This window comes from Hyperoodon ampullatus (genome assembly GCF_949752795.1).
Source record: "Hyperoodon ampullatus genome assembly, chromosome: 14".
NCBI lineage: Eukaryota > Metazoa > Chordata > Mammalia > Artiodactyla > Ziphiidae > Hyperoodon > Hyperoodon ampullatus.
This window is the reverse complement of record NC_136927.1, coordinates 60,408,407-60,426,858: the sequence shown is the minus strand read 5'-3', so window position 1 is coordinate 60,426,858 and position 18,452 is coordinate 60,408,407. Positions and strand designations below refer to the sequence as shown.

At 51.7% G+C, this 18,452-nt stretch overlaps 1 protein-coding gene across 4 annotated transcripts in view; it reads left to right on the top strand.

The window, feature by feature from the left end:
• LOC307063530 (tyrosine-protein phosphatase non-receptor type substrate 1-like) overlaps positions 1 to 18,079 on the top strand; it is a gene marked incomplete at its 5' end in the record, with an annotated part of 40,404 nt that extends 22,325 nt beyond the window's left edge. The window contains 6 exons of one of the 4 annotated variants that reach the window (XM_079719731.1): positions 1,680 to 2,000; positions 2,568 to 2,897; positions 4,724 to 4,834; positions 7,826 to 7,850; positions 14,546 to 14,597; positions 16,988 to 18,079. In XM_079719731.1, coding sequence (XP_079575857.1) covers positions 1,680 to 2,000; positions 2,568 to 2,897; positions 4,724 to 4,834; positions 7,826 to 7,850; positions 14,546 to 14,597; positions 16,988 to 17,242 — 1,094 coding nt within the window. In that variant the 3' untranslated portion in view covers positions 17,243 to 18,079. The remainder of the gene's footprint in view (positions 1 to 1,679; positions 2,001 to 2,567; positions 2,898 to 4,723; positions 4,835 to 7,825; positions 7,851 to 14,545; positions 14,598 to 16,987) is intronic. The other 3 variants (XM_079719730.1, XM_079719728.1, XM_079719729.1) reach the window with 3 other exon arrangements.
• Positions 18,080 to 18,452: the final 373 nt, after the last annotated feature.

The following is an 18,452-nucleotide window of genomic DNA, read 5'->3' as shown; positions in this document are numbered from 1 at the left end:
TACTCCTTTATTCATGTGGAATTTTCATGGCAACCGCAGGGAACAAGATTTGAGACTTTTCTTGTTTTTTTCCATAATACTTTTGTTTTGCCTTCTTACTTAGAGAATAAGTACATAGTTTCAGACCTAGGAATGACCAGATCTTATGATTAAGATGTTATTGTATTATTGATTAAGCAACTATACACCAGGCTCTGTGTTTTACGTACATCCTCACTCATCTTACCAGGTGGTGCTTGATCCACTTTGTCTAGAATCAGATGCTGAGGCTTGAGAATAAAGATCAGAGACCCTAAAATCAGTCAGTGCTGTGTGCAGTGAGATGAGCTCTGGCCTTTCCTCGCTGGGTGCCCTTGGCCAGCTGCATCCTCCCTGAGGCCTCATCCCATAAATGGGACCACTCTCGAGCCTCCCTCTCAGGACTGATGTGGGGAATGAGAGAGCTGAGGTTCCTGGAGGAATCAGCCCAGCATCAGGCTCCCAAAAACTATAAGTGCTAACTGATCACAGTATCTGCTCCCTTTACTTAGGTCCAGGATGCTGGTGTTTTTTTGACTTGATTTATTCAAGTAACACCTCCTTACTATGTCCTCAAAATGTTTGATGAGTTTTAGGAAGCAAGTGAAATATTTACAAATGCAAATATTTATAATAGTTGCTGTCTGCCAACTTTTACAGGAGGTGTTACGTAATAATGAACAATTTGGAGACACCCTAGAGGACCCTTCTACAGGGAGAAACTGCCCTCACTTTTGATTTGCTGATTTGTGTACATTTTCAGGACACAAGAGGTGCTTCTGCTGCTTCATAGGCCTGTGTCTATGTCTCTTCTGAATGAATAACAATTAAGAAATTAACCACCTTTGGTTTCTTAGCACTCAGTGATCTTTGTTTCAACCTAAAACGGACCCAGGAGAGGAACCCAGATTCAGAAAAACATCCATTTGCCCCCTTCCTGTGAAATTCAGGGATTGATACATTAGTCCTACTGGAATATTCGTGGAAAGAATGAAAACTATGCAGTAAATTCATAGACACCTGAAGGCACAGCTCTGGGTATAAATACAGTCTGGGTTAAAGATGGATCTGTGTTTGTTTAATTTTGTGAATCATCTTGTGTTTTACTCATAGCAAAAATGCTCCCACTGCCTGATTTAACCCTCACTGCAGCCCGGGAAGGGTAATGCCTGCCGTCCCCTTTCACAGACAAGGAGCTGGGAGGTGCCGTGGCCACACCTCTTGTTGGACGGCCAGCCTGGTTCAGCTTCCATGTGGTCCCGCTATGACCCCGCTTCCCCTGCATTTACTTCTGTAAACACTTCTCAGAACTTACCTAAGTTTTCCAGGGGGAGCCCAGCTAGGAACAGTTAATAGGAGAGTAAGACCAATCAGTACTTTTGTTCCTTTGCCCAAACTGGTGGGAAATCACCTGGCAGATGTAAGAAGGTGGATTTTGAACTCAGGCCTGCAATTCGATGTCAGCCCTGCCCCTGACTCAGAGCCACCTCTGGGAACCTGTGTGTCTCCTCTGTCAGATGAGGATGATGACACTGCCCTCCCAGAACTATGTGAAGAATTTAAAAAATAATATGTGTGGCGGTTCTTAACTGTGTCACATTTTTATCATTAGTGATGATAATTACAATCATGTTCATCATTTATAAATGTTCCTTTTGTAGCCAAACCCTCTCCTCCTGTGGTATCAGGCCCCGCAGTGAGGGTCACACCTGAGCAGACAGTGAGCTTCACCTGCAAATCCCACGGGTTCTCCCCCAGAAACATCTCCCTGAAATGGTTCAAAAATGGCAATGAGCTCTCAGCCTCCCAGACCAACGTGGAACCAGAGGGAAACAACGTTTCCTACAGCATCTCCAGCACAGCCAAGGTGGTGCTGGCCCCGGGGGATGTTCGCTCCCAGGTCATCTGCGAGGTGACCCACATCACCCTGCAGGGAGACCCTCCTCTTCGTGGGACAGCCAACTTGTCTGAGACCATCCGAGGTAGAAGCCCCTCACACCAGCCTAAGCCCGCACCTGCCCTCAAGGCCCCAGCCTGTTCCTCCTCCCTGCCTTTTGCTCCAGGCCTCAAATTGCCTGGAATCTACTTCCTGACAGTCCTGCCCCATCACCAGGCTCCTAGATGAGCTGGTCACTAACTACTGTTTTAACGGCAGCTGCCAGGTGGACACCCCTCATGTGCCAAGCACTCTGCTAAGTAGTTTCCTTTACTTTATCAATAGTTTCTCCAACTACAGGCCCCTATGTGCTTGGTGATTTCATATATTTTGCTGCAGTTATTATATTCCAACTGCATGCCAGGGGCTGTGCTTTGTAGATGGCACACATTATTAACCTAATAGGAGCTCAGTCCTTGAGCACCTACTGTGTGCCCTGCAGTGTGCTTATGATTTCATTTATATGCAAAGAGACCCTCGGTGTTTGAGCACCTGCTGCATGCCTGGCCCTGTCCTCTGGTGACTCCCTTGCTGTGCTGGAAGCTGTTATCCAGCCCCTCTCCTGTGACTTGTTGGTTCCATAAGGTCAGAGCTTCTGCCTGTGCTGTTTCAGTTCCGCCTACCTTGACGATTACCCAGCACCCCATGGCGGGGAACCAGGTGAATGTCACCTGCCAGGTGAACAAGTTCTACCCCCAGCGCCTACAGCTGACCTGGTTGGAGAACGGAAATGTGTCCCGAATAGACATGGCTTCGACCCTCCTAGAGAACAAGGACGGGACCTTTAACCGGACGAGCTGGCTCGTGGTGAACTCCTCTGCCCACAGGGAGGCTGTGCTGCTCACCTGCCAGGTGGAGCATGACGGACAGCCGGCGGTCACCAAAAGCCACACCCTGGAGGCCTCTGCTCCCCAGAAGAACCAGGATGCAGATGAACCTCTTGGTGAGGCCTCCACTCCAACTGACCCAGTTCTTTACCTTTTTTATTTAATATTAAAGGTAGTAATTCATGCTTATTATAGAACACTCTAGAAGTCAATAGATGTAAAATAGAACTTTAGAGTGAGTTCCCACCCCCAAACCCCACACCCCCAAGAGTGACCACTTGTTAGAGTTTGGTATATTCTTTATAGATCTTTTGACATAAATATCCATGAAAGAAAGAAAGTAGGGAAGGAGAGAGATTGTCCTGTCCATAGCATCCTGCCTCTTGCTTTCTTTCACTAACAGTAATTGTGTTCACCATTCCATGTCCGCCCACCTCCCTCCGGCTTGCTCTTTCTTACCTGGGCCTTGTCTCCCTGGCTGCCATCGCAAGGGTGCCCCACTGGGAGTAGGGATGGGGGCTTCAGGGTGTCTGTGGCTTATCTCAAGTAAAATCAATGCTACACTAAATGTCCTTGTACATATTCTGTTACATGCGCAGCTATTTCTGTGGGACGATTCCCAGGGAACATTCCTAGGCCCATTTAAGGTGATGGTGACGCTGCCACCCTTCTGGGAGAGTGAAAGGCGTCAGCCCCCATCCAACCTGTTGTCGATGTGTCTCCCTTCTTTCTTCAAAACGGCAGCACCTAGTTGGTGTTTTGGGACCACTGTGGAATGTTCCATCACCTGTACGCTTGTATGTAGCGACCCTTTGAATGGATTAGAATAGAGTCCATTTCCTTCCTTCGTGCATCCTTCAAGGGAACAGCTCTAAAGAAGCCTTGGGGCCTGTCACGGTGCCCTTTGGTGCCACCAATGGCTGGTTTTCACAGGATGAGCCCTGCCTCTGGAGACAGGTTGTGTGGACCCACTCCGCCTGTCACAGTCTTGCTGGGGAGCTTGGACAAGTCAGTGCCCGTCTCTGGGCTGCTCCGCCTGCTTCTGGCAATGTTGAGGGAGGTGACCCTGGTGACCCCCCAGCTTTGAGTCTCAGCTGCTAGGACCATAGCTGTCGCAGCATTGTAGCTTCAGGGCTGGGTATGCAGTAGACACTCAAGAAATACTTTTAGAAAGGATGAAAGAGTGAGTTAGCTGGTTGATGTGTGAGCTGGTTTAGTTAGTGATGTAATCCTCAGAGCTATCCAATGAGGTAGAGATTACTATTGGCCTCAATAACATAAGCCAGTGTGTGTGGGGGGGGGCTTAAATGACCTGCTCAAGGTCACACCACAAAGGGCAATGATTTGAACCCACGTGTCTGAGACCTGCTCCTGGCCTCCCACTGTGCCCTCATATGGGATCCCCTGCCTGTGCCCGGCACCACCCCTGCCCTGTCTCCATGTCCCATGTCCTGGGCTCAGCGCTCCTAGGCCCAGGCCCTGGGCACGGACCAGGGCACAGCCTCGGGGCTCTGCATGTCCAGACGCCCGTCCAGCACTCCTCACCACCCTTGCCCCCTGCGCTGTGTGATGCCCCAGCTACGATTAGGAGCTCCGGACAGACCTGCGCCCCTGTGTGGCCGCTCCACGGCTCACTTAGATGAGGAGGAACATATGTCTGTTCCTCGGGAGGGAGATTCCTGCCCATGCCCTGCAGCTGGGCCTCTCCGAGGCTGACAGCAGCGTTTCCCCCCTGTTACCTCGGCACAGTTTTTGCACTGCCGGTGGATAACCCATGAGGAGAGGTGTGTGCAGACCCATGGACGTGCCCATGTGGCCTGAAATGTCTGAGCCAGATGTTTGCAGTTAATGAAGCCTGCCTCATGGTGAATAGGGGCAGTGGGTTTTCCTTTTTTTTGTTTTAAATTTTCCTACAAGAAGCCTCTATTTTGTGTGGTCCTAGACAAGGCTGACAACTGGAACAGTATCTTCATCGTGGTGGGCGTAGTGTGTGCCCTGCTGGTGGCCCTGCTGATCGCCGCCCTCTACCTCCTTCGAATCAGACAGAAGAAAGGTGGGTGCATCCCTCAGTTCCTCCTCATGAGTTTGCCCCTGGGCTGTCCTTCCCAGAGCGGGAGACCTCACACAGTTTAAGCCATAAAGATGTCCAGTTACTCCCGGTAACAAGAAGTCCAGAGGTAACAGTGCCATGGCTGTGTGGGCCCTTCACCAGGCTGGAATCTGGGTGGGTCAGCACCCTCACAGCCATCACTGCTCCAGGCCTCCCATCCTCATGGGACCACTACCAAGGTGGGAAGCAGGGAGATGCCAGGGTGGCAAGAGGGCCTCAGGGAGGAAACAGTGTTTCCCAGGAGCCCCGGGCAGACTTCTGCTTTCCCCTTACCTGTCCAGGTTACATGCCCAGCACCCTGGCAGGAGGCTAGAAGGGAGTGGGGATAATACCACAACTTGCTTCTGAGGCCGTTGGGAGGATTAAATGGCTGACTGTGGGTACAATGTTAGTAAGATGCCCAGCACACAGCAAGTGCTCAGTATTAACTCCTGTCGTCAGTATTGTACATGGGCCTGGAAACATGAGCCACCTCCCTGGAAAGCTCCCTTCACTGTGCCAAGATGTGTGGCCTTTGACTGCAGCAGAAGGGTATAAGTTCAAATCCAGGACATCATCCCCTTGTTTGCATGCTCATGTGTGTGTGTGTGTGTGTGTGTGTGTGTGTGTGTGTGTGTGTGTGTGTGTAGTTGTTGACCTCTGACTTTGGAGTCAGACAAACTAGGGTTCCAGACCCTTGTTTTATGCTCTAAACAATTTGGCCTCCACGAGCCTCCATTTCCTCACCTGTAAAATGGGTGTGGCAGTGCCTGCCTTAGAGGATAGTTATGAAACAAATAAGCTCATGTGAAACAGCAGCTCTGACACATTCTCAGACCTAAAAAGATACATGTTCTCTTCCCCACTCTTGAAGGAGACTATTTTAAGCCAGTGTTTCTGAAACTTTTTTGGCTACAAGTGATAGAAATACATTTCATGTCTCAACCCAATGCACACACATCTATAAAATTGGAACTCTGATATTTTCCTTTTTGTCATATTTTGTACTATATTCTTTTTAAAATGCTGGTTGTGACCCACCACATGCCGCAGATTATAAAATGCAAAGTGTGGTCCTGAGTTATGCTTCTGTGCCCAGACCTCCAGGCAGAGCTCAACAGGCATGTTGTGCATCAGCCACGCACCCCTCCCGCACCCCCTTTCCTCTGGTCCCCAAGTTTCCCTCCCCGCTGGGCTGGCTGGAGGGACTCAGCTCTGAGACACTGCCTGAGCCTCCAGCTCCCGTCCAGGAGGGCTGGCGTCAGGGCCCCCATCTCTGGAATCCAGAAGAGCTTCTGCCAGGTGATCTACAGGGTGGTTTCCCTAACATTCCTGGAGCCCCCGCACAGGAAGGACTCCTCCTCAGGTGGGGAAGCAGGGTCTGTTGCCCACCAAGAGTGACAAGCCTGCCCTTGGATGGAGCGTTCACGGTGTCCACTAGTGTCCCAGTCCCCTTTGGAGCCTCATCCCTGGCCACCACATCAGGCTCCGGCACATGTGAGCTCATTACCATGGGCCTGGGCATCAGTGACCCAGTGTTCCGGAGGGTGAGGGGTGTTGGAGAACTGCAGATGCTGGTGAAGGCCACCCAGCCCTGAGTGGTGTGTCTGCTTGTGTGCAGAGCCCAGCTCTTACACATAGGCTCTAGAGACAGTGACAACTGGCCCTCAGTCACATCTGATGTTCCAGGAACTGTTCACAGACCTAACCCCACTTTACAGATGAGGAAACTGAGGCATGGGAAAGTTATGAAACTTGCTCAGGGTCTCACAACTGGTGGATGCTGAGGCCAGGATTCACACCTGGACAGTGGGTCTCCAGGGACTACGTTTGAGACCACTCTGCACTTCACCTCCATCCTAATGAGACACCCCTTCTCCCTCATTGGTCCCTGGAGGTATCTGCCATCCTCTACCTCATACTCACAGTGAAATATTCTAATTTCAACTCTATCACTTACCAGTTGTGTGACCTTAGGGAGTCATCCAGTGTCCTTGGTATAAAATGGAGATGATGGGTCCCATCACTGGACTCCCTGAGATGACTCATGACCCAGCACTTGGCAACCCATCAGCCTCCATTCAAATGTTAGATGCTGAGCTGCAGCATCTAACTGGTGTCACTCACCTAAAAATCCAGTACCTGCCCAGGCACCAAGCGTTAATCTGGCAGTGAGAATTCTTGCATGGTGGCAGCCTCCAGCCTGTTAAAATGTGGTGCAAAGCACATTTGCCTGTGCGGGTTGCTTTTTAATTACAGTTTTACAGCAAAATGAGAGTCAAATGGTGGCTGAGCCCCAGTGGCTTCTCTGTGGGATGCCCCATATCACAGGCTTAAAATCTCTGAGCCAGATGGACCCTTTCTTTCCTCCCAAGATCCTTTTTCGGAAAGTGGTGAGATGAAAATGAATGTCCAGCCCAACCCTGTGAGTTAAAGCACTGAAATCCAAGCTCAGAGAGGGAAAATGACCCACAGAGGGTCACACAGCAAGTGAGTCGGTGGCAGAAGTGGGATTCCCATTTACTCCCCTACCTGCCAAAACCTGTTCTCCAGCAGTGAAGGGCCCTGATGGGGACCCAGGCTTGCTGTAGGGTCTCTGGTAAGGAGTGTGATGGATGGAAGTGAGGCTCAGACAGAGGTAGGGCAGTTGACCCCTCCCAGGCTGAAGGCTGCTTTGGGATCTGACCTTTGGCAATTCCCAGAGATGGGAAAGCAGGAAGGCCCAGCTCACTGGTCTTCCTCCATTGAAGATAATGGGCCGCACACCCCAGTGGGGTGGACGTGGGGTTTCCTGTGGTTTAGAGGTGATTTCAATAATTCCTCCCAACATCCTTGGAGGTAAACCTCTGTCTCCGCCTCTACACACACACACACACACACACACACACTCACTCTTACATGAGAAAAGTGTGTTTCCAGGTTAAATAACTGGCTTTTGTTTCTTCTCTCTTTCAGCTAAGGGCTCCACTTCTTCTACAAGGTAAGTGCATCACTGGGTTAGGGTGCTTTTGTATTTATTTTGTTGTTTGCCTCCAAAACTGCAAAGCATAATGCACACCCACTGACCCTCACTCCTGCGCCAGTCAACCGTTCTATTTCTTTCCTTTGTAAGCTCTTCTCACCAGGTCCATCTTTAATTACTATCTCAAATGAGGGGATTTGAGGGGATTTCTGCACACAGAGGCACTGATTTCTTGCTTGCTGTCCACAGACAGTGAGACCCTTATCAAATCCCATTTGGACTGTGGCAGAAAACTCCTGCACATTCTGCCCCCGAATCCAAATTGTATACTTTGCTCTTTCTTTCCTTCGTTCACTAAATATTCATTGAGTGCTTTGGCACAGACGGCCCTGGCAGTGCCGGCATGAGTAGGATAGAAGCATCTGTGCCCTCCTGAAGCCCGTGACCTGGTCAGAAGCTAAGCCGATGACATTACATCACAGATGGTACATTAGTTTGTTGATTCACATTATCGGTGATTTTTGCTGAGTCTCTACTGTGCACCAGCTCTGTTCTGAGCGCTCAGGATACAGCAGTGAACAAGAGTCAGTCTGGGCCTTCATGAGGCTCAGATGCCAGTGAGAGAAGCAGGCAGTAAGCCTGGAGGCAAAACAGTATAATGCCCTGTCAGGTGGTGACGAATCAAACACAGCAAGGGGATGGAGACTGGGGGGCAGGGAGGGCAGGGGCAGGGCCTCCTCCGAAGAGGACATATGAGCAGGGATCTGGAGCTGGGGACCTGTGAGGGGACACTTGCTGGGCGAGAGAGCAGGCGAGGCAGAGGCCCGAGGTGGGCAGTGCCGGGAGGATAGGGGAGGCCAGCCGTTGGAGCAGAAGGAGTGAAGGGCCAGGAAGGGATGAGGTCAGGAGGTGCAGGCCCACGTACCTTAGCTGTGGCCCATGCAGCAGATGGGTGACTAATCCAGACTTTGCAGCTTTGGGGAAGGCCCCCGACATTCACCCCAGCAGAGTAGAGGCAGCGCCCCATCATCTACCACGTGAATGTACCCGCATGGAAACATGAACGTCCACACCAAGGACGCTAAATACAAACTATAAATAGCTTCATGTTGGTTCGTGACAGGTTTTGCCACCAAATGTGTTTTGCAAATCTTTTGATATTTTTAGAGCTTTGTGGATTTCAGAATTGCAAAGCAGAACTGAGGATCTGGAGGGGAAGCCAGGGGTCTAGGGCCTGTAGCTGTTAGGACTCAGGGTTTTACTCCCGGTTGGATGAGGAGGCTTAGGAGGGAGATGATCTGACTTTGTTTGAAAAGTATCACCCTGACCACTCTGTGTGGACCAAGCTAAAGGAGGTGAGGGTGCAGGCAGGGAGGCCAGAGAAGAGGCTGCTGCAGTCCAAGCAGCTGGTGGTGGCCTAGACCAGGGTGATGGGATGGGCTTAGACATGGTCAGATTCTGGATATATTTCACAGGTAGAGCCAAGAGAACTTGCTGATGGATTGTAGGGTCAAGGACAATACCAAGGTTGGGGGCATAGGGGTGCTGTGTCCTGTGTTGGGGACCACAGATGCAGTGGGGAAATACTAGGCACTGCAGTTGCACACAGCGAGAGCATCTGACCTGTCTGACGGGCCCTGGGAAGCACTATGTGTCCCTCCTGCCCCACAGCGGGAGTCTGTGGTGCCCTTGGGAGAGAGCCTGCTCTGACCTCCACAGGTGGCTTCCTGCTCTGAGCCCTGGCCAGCCTCCCAGCTTCCCCATCCCTGAACAAGCAGAGCCACCACTCCAGCAAAACCAGGCTTCTCGCTGCCCCCAGGGAAACGTGCTTCCTGTTGCCGGGCCTTCACCTGTCACACTTCCCACCCAAGTACACTCTTTCTCAAGGGCAAGGCTCAGCTTCCATCCTTTGCCTAAAACCCCTCAGTGGCTCCCTGTGGCCCTCGAGGTAGTCCAGATGCCCTCCTGAGGCCCTCAAGCCCCTCGTGGTCCAGACCTGCTGCACTGGACAGTTCTACTTCCAGCCACTCCTGGAGCTCACATTCCATGGCTCAGCCGATGCTGCCCCCCTTCACCTCCTCCCTCACGCTGCATCCTCGCTCTCCTCGCCCTGTGCGCTGGGCCTCTCTCCCTGAGATGTGCCCCGCACCCCTGCTCCTGAGCCACCCAGGGTCTGCACAGCTTCAGGGGGCGGCAGTCACGGCAGGCTCTGAACAGCGCCCCGGGAGTTGTGCCACATGGAAGCTAGTGTAGGTGCCCTTCCTTTTACCTGGTTACCTCTTGCTCTTCCTTCTGGGCTCAGCAAGGGTGTTACCTCCTCCAGGGACAGAGGCCCCTCCTGGGAGCTCTCCTGATGCCCCTGGGTGGACGCCCCTGGGTGGACACCCCAGCGTGTCCAAGTTGTCTCTGCACTTGTCCCCATAGTATAACCCACCCCTCTTGAAGGCAGGGGTTACTTCCCTCACATTCACTGCTAATTGCTGCTGAACTTGGCACCATGCCCGGAATGGAATGGGTGCTCGGTAAAGGTTTGTTGAATAAATGAATGAACAAATGCCATCCCAAACCACCACAGCAATCCCCGATCTCTAACTTCCTGAATCCCTGAAACTCTCCCTGTCGGTGGCTTCACAGCCCCGGATATGGAAGTGTCTCTCTTTTTTGTTTTGTTTTTATTGTTGTCACTATTTTTTACATGTCATCTCCTCAATTAGACAGTACATTTCTGGAAGAAAAGGGGTGTGTCAATAATAATAATGACAACAGGGCTTCCCTGGTGGCGCAGTGGTTGAGAGTCCGCCTGCCGATGCAGGGGACGTGGGTTCGTGCTCCGATCCGGGAAGATCCCACATGCCGCGGAGCGGCTGGGCCCATGAGCCATGGCCGCTGAGCCTGCGCGTCCGGAGCCTGTGCTCCGCAACGGGAGAGGCCACGGCAGTGAGAGGCCCGCGTGCCGCAAAAAAATAATAATAATAATAATAATAATAATATTGACAGCAGCATCAGCGGCTAACATTTATTGAGCATTTACTGTGTTCCAGGCACAGATCTATGATTTTACCTATATTAGCCCATTGGTGATTTAATTATTGCAAAAATCCTATGATTTACTCTTGTCCCAGTTTAATTCAACAGAGGTTCTCAAACTTGAGTGTGTAGCAGAATTCCCTGGAGGGCTTGTTAAAATGCAGATTCCTGGCCCCACCCCCTGAGTTTCTGATGCGGAATTTGTATTCCTAACAAGTTCTCAGGTGGCACTGATGCTGCTGCTTCCGAGCTGGACTTTGAGAACCCCTGCTCTAGAAGCTTATTGTTGTCCCTATGTTGTGGTTGAGGAAACTGAGGCTCAGAGAAGTCGTGTGACCTTCCCAAGGTCCCACCGTTAGTAAGTGCTGACCCACGAGTCAACCCAGATTTCTCTGATGCTGAAGCTGAGGCTCTTCATCGCTGATCCAGTGCCTCTTGCTGCCTGTTTCTTCTTCCCCAGAGAAGCCAACCGTTTTCTGCCTGTTTTTTATTTTTCTAGCATGAGCCTACCGAGGGAGCCGTGAGATCACTTGCTCCCTTTCATCTCTCTAAGCCAAAACGTTAGCTAGTGAGCGGTAATGGCGCTTTCCCATGCAGCCGCCAGCTTCAGCTAGGCTGACTGGGATCAGACACTTTCCAGAGGACATTGGCATGGGTAACAACCCAGCACCCTGGGAGGGGGCGGAGCAGGGGAGGGGGCAATGCCACCACTTTGAGCTCAAAGGGCCCATCACGTTGCAGGGCCAGTGGGGGGACTGGCTATTTCTAACTCCCCAGGTTAGGAACGTACAGGAGAACGCTGTAATCTTCCCCAGCTCAGATGAGGGAAAAATGTGGTTCTGCTCCCTTAATTGGGCACTGGGGTTCATTCGGTCGGCCATTTGTTCACTTGTCAGACATTCACTGAATTTATTCTTGGAATATTTAAGGCTTCCCTGACTCTTTTCATTTATTCATCTGGATTGAGCGCCAGGCCTTAAGCTGGGGGATTGCAAAGAGTAGCAAAAAAGACACTAGCCCTGGTCTCGTGGCACTTTTGATCCCATGGGAGAGATGTTCATTCATTCAACAAACATCTATGGCATGCTAACGGTGCACTGGCCCATTACTAGGTGTCAGGGCTCCGGTGGTGAATGACATGGGCCTAGTCCCTGCCCACATGGAGCTCGTGGTCCACAGGGAGGCAAGTTACCAAACAAGCTAGGAGGTTAATACACGCTGTGCTGCAGGCACTGACTAAATAACACAAAGTCAGGCGCAGAGCAGAGGTTGGGGGGGCAGGGGGTGGGTGTGTGGTCGGCGGTCAGGGAAGGCCATCTAAGGAGGGGACATTTAGGAGACAGCTGAAGGGCGAGAAGGCTCTAGCCATGGGAATATCAGGGGCGAGAGTGGACCAGGCAGAGGGAATGGCCAGTGCCAAGACCCCGAGGCAGGAGCAGTTGGACGTGTTCACAGACCATGGAGGAGGCAAGGGGGCCAGCGCTGAGTGATCGAGGGCGGAGACAGAGGACTAGAGCATTGGTGGGGGCACATCACGCAGGCCAGGCAGTCAGGACTCGGAGATGGATTTCACTGCGTGGTGGGAAGGAGTTGAGGCTTTTAAGCAGAAAGATGATATGACATCGCAGATGCATTTTACATGGGGGGAGTGGAGTGCAGGCAGGGCAGGAATAGAGCAGAGACGCCAGAGGCTCCTCAGAAATTTAAAACCTGGATGGTGGTGATGACGGAGTGGAGGGGTTCGATATGTACTTTGGAGGCAGAGTCGACAAACCTTGCAGTGGATTAGACACAGGCTTTAAAGGAAGAGGGAGGAGAATCAGAGGTGATTCCGACTTCCTTAGCTGAGCACAGGGATGAGTGACAGCAATGCCATTCACTGAGACAGAAGGGACCGGAGGAGAGGCAGACGTGAAAAATGGGTAACTGCTTCTGTTCTGTAATAATTGCTCTGATAGAGGAGCCCAGTGTTCTGAGAATGGAATTTGGCATTCAGTGAAGGTTTCCCTGAGAAAGAACTATTTGAAACAGCTCTGAGGGAAGAGAAGGAGTGAATCAGATGAAGAGGCAAGGAGGAATGAGTGTGCAAAGGCCCTGGGGCAGCCTGATTGTCATTCATTCCAAGTCAGTTTTGAGCACCCATACCTATGTGGTAAAGAAGCATGGCAGACAGCCAGACACACAAACCAGATGGGAGAATATGCAAGAAGTTTGAAATTGTCACAGAGGGGCAGCCCAGCCAGCCCAGCACTGTCAGAGCCTTCCCAAGGAAGTGACAACGTAGTTGAGTCTTGAAGGATGAACAAAGGTTAACCAAGAGGAAAAGTGGTTGGGTGTTCTTCAAGGCTGTTGTTGACATGTAAAGTGGGCCACATCAAGTAGCCCTTGAGAAATATTGGGTGAGTGAATAAGTGGGTGAATGAGGGTGAGGGAGTGAATGACCCCTAGGGAGGTCAGCCAGGGACAGACTGCACAGGGCTTACGAGCAGGGCGAGGCATTGGACTTGAACCAAAGGCAGTGAGAAGCCAGACCCGTTGGAAGCAGGAGGGGTATGGATGGAGCTGAGTTGAGTGATGCTCCTCTCCAGACGATGTCCCTGCTCCTGGAGGGCCGTTGCTGTGGCCACGTGGGGCCCGTCCTGCCCCAGAGCTGCTTTCTGAGCCAAGCGCTCATGCCAAATCCATTAATAACCCCACTGCCAAGCCCCATTGCTCATTTCTGACATGATCCAGGCTAACATCCCCAGAGTGGCCAGCTTGAGAATTTACACAACTCCTTCAGAGCCAGTGGCTCTGGTTTGCTCACCACCTTGACCCTGCAGTGAGCCAAGCCACAGCCTCCAATTACAGAATCAAGTGCTTGAAGAGCTTCTTTGATTAACCAGAACACTTGGTCCTTCTCTTTTCCTTTCTTAATGGTGACTTAGATGTGTATAATATAGAACATTGGGAAAACATGGGAAACTAAAAAGAAGAAAAAATACCACCCGAAGATCCCTGCTGTTAACATTTTACTATGTTTCCTTCCAGTGTTATCCACACATTTTTCATAATTGAAATCATTCCACAGAGAATTTTGCTTTTATACTTATCATTTTAATGTAATCATTTGTAATTAAAAAAAAAAAACACTTCCTCATAAACCTTTTAAGTCTTTATCTACAAATCTATCCTAATTTCCTTAACCAGTCCCAGTTGGTGGAGCTGTGAGGTGTAAACCTTCCTCCCCCATCTCGTTCTGTGGTAAATGCCTCTGTGCATAAAGCTTTTTCTATATTTTGAATCCCTCCCCCCAACCCGGCCAAGTGTGCGATTATGAGTCAAAAGATGAGGACAACTTCCAAGCTCTTGACTTTGCCAAGCGGCTTCCAGAAAACGTTGTGTCATTCAGCCCCTCCCACCAGCAGTGTGTGAACCTGCCAGTTTCCCTGCACCTTCCCCAGCACCGAGTATTATAATTTGTAAAGATCCTTGATGATAAAGTAGGTTAAACAAAAAAAAAGGTAGTGCATTGCTGAAAAGCCCTTTGGTCCAAACATGTGATAAGCAGTTGTGTTTCTGTTGGGGATCGCTCATCCGTGTCCTCCACCCATATAGGAAGTGGAACCTAATGTTATTCTTATCCATTTGCATGAGCACTGGAGATAGTGAGGGTATTTTTATCTGTGCGTCTCTTTCCTTTTTAGGTTGCATGAGCCTGAGAAGAACACTAGAGAAACAACCCAGGTACGGTGCTTGGTGTGATGCCCTTCCTGGGAAACAGGAACAGGCTGGGACAGACTCTCCCAGCTGGAGCAGAGGGAGGGGGGACTCAGGAAAGCAAGGATCCTCCACCCCTGGCACCCGCCCACCCTGGCGAAGGAGTCTTAATTTAGAACAGGATCTGCAACTCCTGTCGATGCAAGGAAATCATACCACCGAGAGTCTGACTCAGTGCCAAACACTGCACAGCTTGGAAGGGCACCGTCCACCATGTGTTCTGTCTAAATGGTGCCCTGGAGTCGGGCTTAGTGTTCATCACGCCATCCAGCCTCCGTGCACGTGCCCAGCCAGTCCTTCCACCAAGAGCACCCTTGCAGCCCTGTGCCTCTCACGTGGGGTAACATGCAGCACTGCGCTGCCTTTGCTGATGGGAAGACCCCATGTCATTAATGACCTCATGCAAGGACACACTCCCTTGAGCTGGCACTCTCGCCCCAGCATCACTGAGGGGATTTCCAGCCACCATGGCTGGCCTGTTTCCAAGAACTCTGGCCCTGTCTGCACCGGCTGACGCTGTCAGACCTTGGAGGCAGAGGGCTCCTCTGAGCGTTGTAAGGAGACAGGCCCTACCCTGAGCCTGGAATGAGAACATGGCAGCTGTCCTTGACATTTCCCTGGCAGTTGTCATCATCGTCTCTGTAGTCTGTTGAAGAGAGTCAGGGCTGGTGAGAGGCACGGTGCTTCTAGGCCAAAACTCTCCTGACCCAGCACAGCCCCACCCCACCCTTCCTGTCTCCAGCGGGTCCTGGGCATGAGCTCAGGTGGTGATTAGAAATCCAAGACCATTTCCAGTCATGGGACAGGAAGGCCTTCTCCCCCGTCATTTTACTTTCTGGGGCTTTCAAAGTCAGAGTTCTTTCTGGAACTTTGCAGGGAAAGAAGGATGGCGAAAAGAGCACTGAAACCTGTACAGAATTCACAGTCAGTTGGGACTTCCTGAGCACCTACTATGTGCCAGGCCCTGGGCAGTGAGCAAGGCTCTTGTGGAGCTTGCAGCCCTGTGACTAGGACTCCCAGTGCTGTGGGCCGTCGGACCACAGCTTTAGAGGCCAGCAGACCTTGGCTCTTTTCTAGCTGTGTGACTTTGACCCAATTATTTAACTTCTCTGGCTCTCAGATTCTTCACCGTAAAATAGTGTAAATAACTCCTACCAAGCAGGGTTGTGTTAGGGCCTAAATCGGGTGATCCACGTGAGAGCAGGGCGCCTGTCAGCCGTTGGGGACTGAGGTTATTTTTGTGCATCAGGTGGGATCATGGGTGTTGGTAGCTCCCCTCCACTTCTACAGCGCAGGTGCCAGGCACAGAAGAAGCAAAGTATGTCATTCATGATGGGTAATTTCAAGGCAGCGGTTGTGGGTAGTAAGATGAGCATGTGGGAGAGGTTAAGGTTTGCCAGGTGGCAGATGACAGCTGACACGTGCTGAACATATGTGTACTTGGCATGAGCCAGGCTCCGTCCTAAGAGCTTTACCTGGACCATCTCATCGGATCCTCCCAGTGACCCTGGCAATAGATACTATTATTAGACCCACTTTACAGATAGGGAAACCAAGGCCCAGGGAAGCTAAGTGAACTGCCCAGTCCCTCAGCCAGAGAGAGCAGAACCAGGATTCACACTCCGACTTCTGCCTACAGAACATTTACCTCCTGTTCACTGCTGGCCTCATTCTCACACACGCCTGTCTTCTGTCCCCCAGTCCCCAGCTTCACCAGGAGTGGGGCTGAAATTGTTGCCATCCATTTATCCACCCACCACTCATTCATTCGTTCATTTAACATCCATGGGGCTTCTTCTGTGCCAGCCTTGGTTTCTGCATCATAACAGATGCCTAGTGAATTTTTGTTGAATAAATGAGTAAATAAGTGAATATCCACATCCACTGGGGGGGTCAGCATCTTCTCAGACCTCCAAACAGGCACAGACAGTCCTAGGTGGTGGGTGCGGTGATGCAGAAGCAGAGACTGAGGAAGCACAGAGACGGAGCTCTGGACCCAGCTGAGAGGAGGGTCTTAGGATGAAATTGACAGGGTGGATTGGGTTTCGTTACAAGAAGAAGGAGGGCTGGACACTGTAGGCAGAGGGAAGAGCATCAGGAAAGGCAGGCGAGACCCGCAGGAGGGGGTGACATTGAAGCAGGGACGTGAGGCGACTACACTGATGGTTAGGAAGACCCTTCAGGCCGTGTGAGGAGGAGGCTGATTGGAAGGGCAAGGCTGGAGACAGGTGACCTTGGCCGGAGAAGAGGGGGCATGAACTAGGGCTGAGCCAGTGGAGGCCAAGAAGAGAGAGAAGCAACCAGACTTGGTACTGAGGGTGAGTGAGTGGCTGGAGGCTCCAGAATGACCTTCTCTCCATCTCATTTAGATCCAGGACAACAACGACATCACATATGCAGACCTGAACCTGCCCAAGGGGAAGAAGTCCACCCCCAAGGCCGACGAACCCAACAACCACACGGAGTATGCCAGCATTCAGGCCCGCCCATCACCTGTGTCCGAGGACACCCTCACCTACGCCGACCTGGACATGGTCCACCTCAACCGGAACCCCAAGCAGCCAGCCCCCAAGCCTGAGCCATCCTACTCGGAGTATGCCAGTGTCCAGGTCCAAAGGAAGTGAACAGGTCCGTGGTCATCTCTAGGGTCTGTCCCCATGAGCCTTCCTGTCCCATTGCGGGCAGCCTTGATGAGGACAGCCAGCCCAGTTCCTGGAGGGCCAGGGTGGGACAGGACCCAACAGTGAGGGTAGCTCTTGTCTCCCCAACCCAGCTGGCTCTCCAGCATTTCCACGGCAGCCATGGCCCCTCTCTGTGGCCACACATGGAGGCTGGTGTTGCCAGACTAGGCAGGGAACCGACCTGGGACCTGGCCAGAGCCATCAGGGGTGCAAGAACTCTCACGCCTCTGTCCATCAACTGTGGGTCTTTGTCATGGTCTTGGAGACCACTGACTGCCTCCTTGACACTCTGCAGCCCGATCTTCCAGAGTAAGGAGGGAGAAAACCCACCTCCTCCTCCCAGCACCACCCACCTGGGGCTTTGGGGAAAGTTTTCCCTTTAGATCGAACTGCCCATCCATGGAGAAGAAGCTGGACGCACATCCCGAGACTTGGTGCCGTGGCTGCCAGCAGTCCTGGCCTCCCCTCCCTGCACTGACCAGCCACAAGCCCCGGGGAGGAGAGGAACTCCTCCGCCACCAAGGACTGAGGGACAAAACGCCCCTCCTCCTCACGGCCCTCGAGACCTGGAGGACCTCTGACGGTGATACTCCACGTGGCCCCACCTCTCCCTTCCATACCTGAGCTCGCTTCCTTCAGCAAGCACTAACTCACAACCTCTCGCTGTGGACGCCTGTAAATTATTGAGAAATGTGAAATGTGCAATCTTGAAACTGAGGTGTTAGAAAATTTGATCTGTGGTGTTTTGTTCTGTATTTTTCTTAAAACAACAGCAGTGTTATCCTGGCTCTTTGTCATGTGTTGAAGTGCGTGGTTGGGTCTTGTGCAGTCTAAGGTTGGACGGTCGGTTGTCCAGGAGGGATTCTCTTACAGCGGAAACTGAGTTCCTCCCAGTCCCAGAGGCTTGAGGGTGGGGAAGAAGGTTCCAGGTTGGCTGCTCCATGGAGACGCTTAGCCTTCTCTCCACGAGGCTGGTACTTCTGCCTTCCGAGCCCCCGGTTGCTAAGTCTGAACCTGCCCGTGCTTCTCCAGGCTGCCTCCTTCTCCGTCTGGCCAAGACCCAATGCCTCAGTCTGCTCACCTGTAAAGAGGGGAGAGGAAAGATGCCATCCCTCCCCTCCACCGCTCACAAGCACTTTAGGGCCATGCAGGG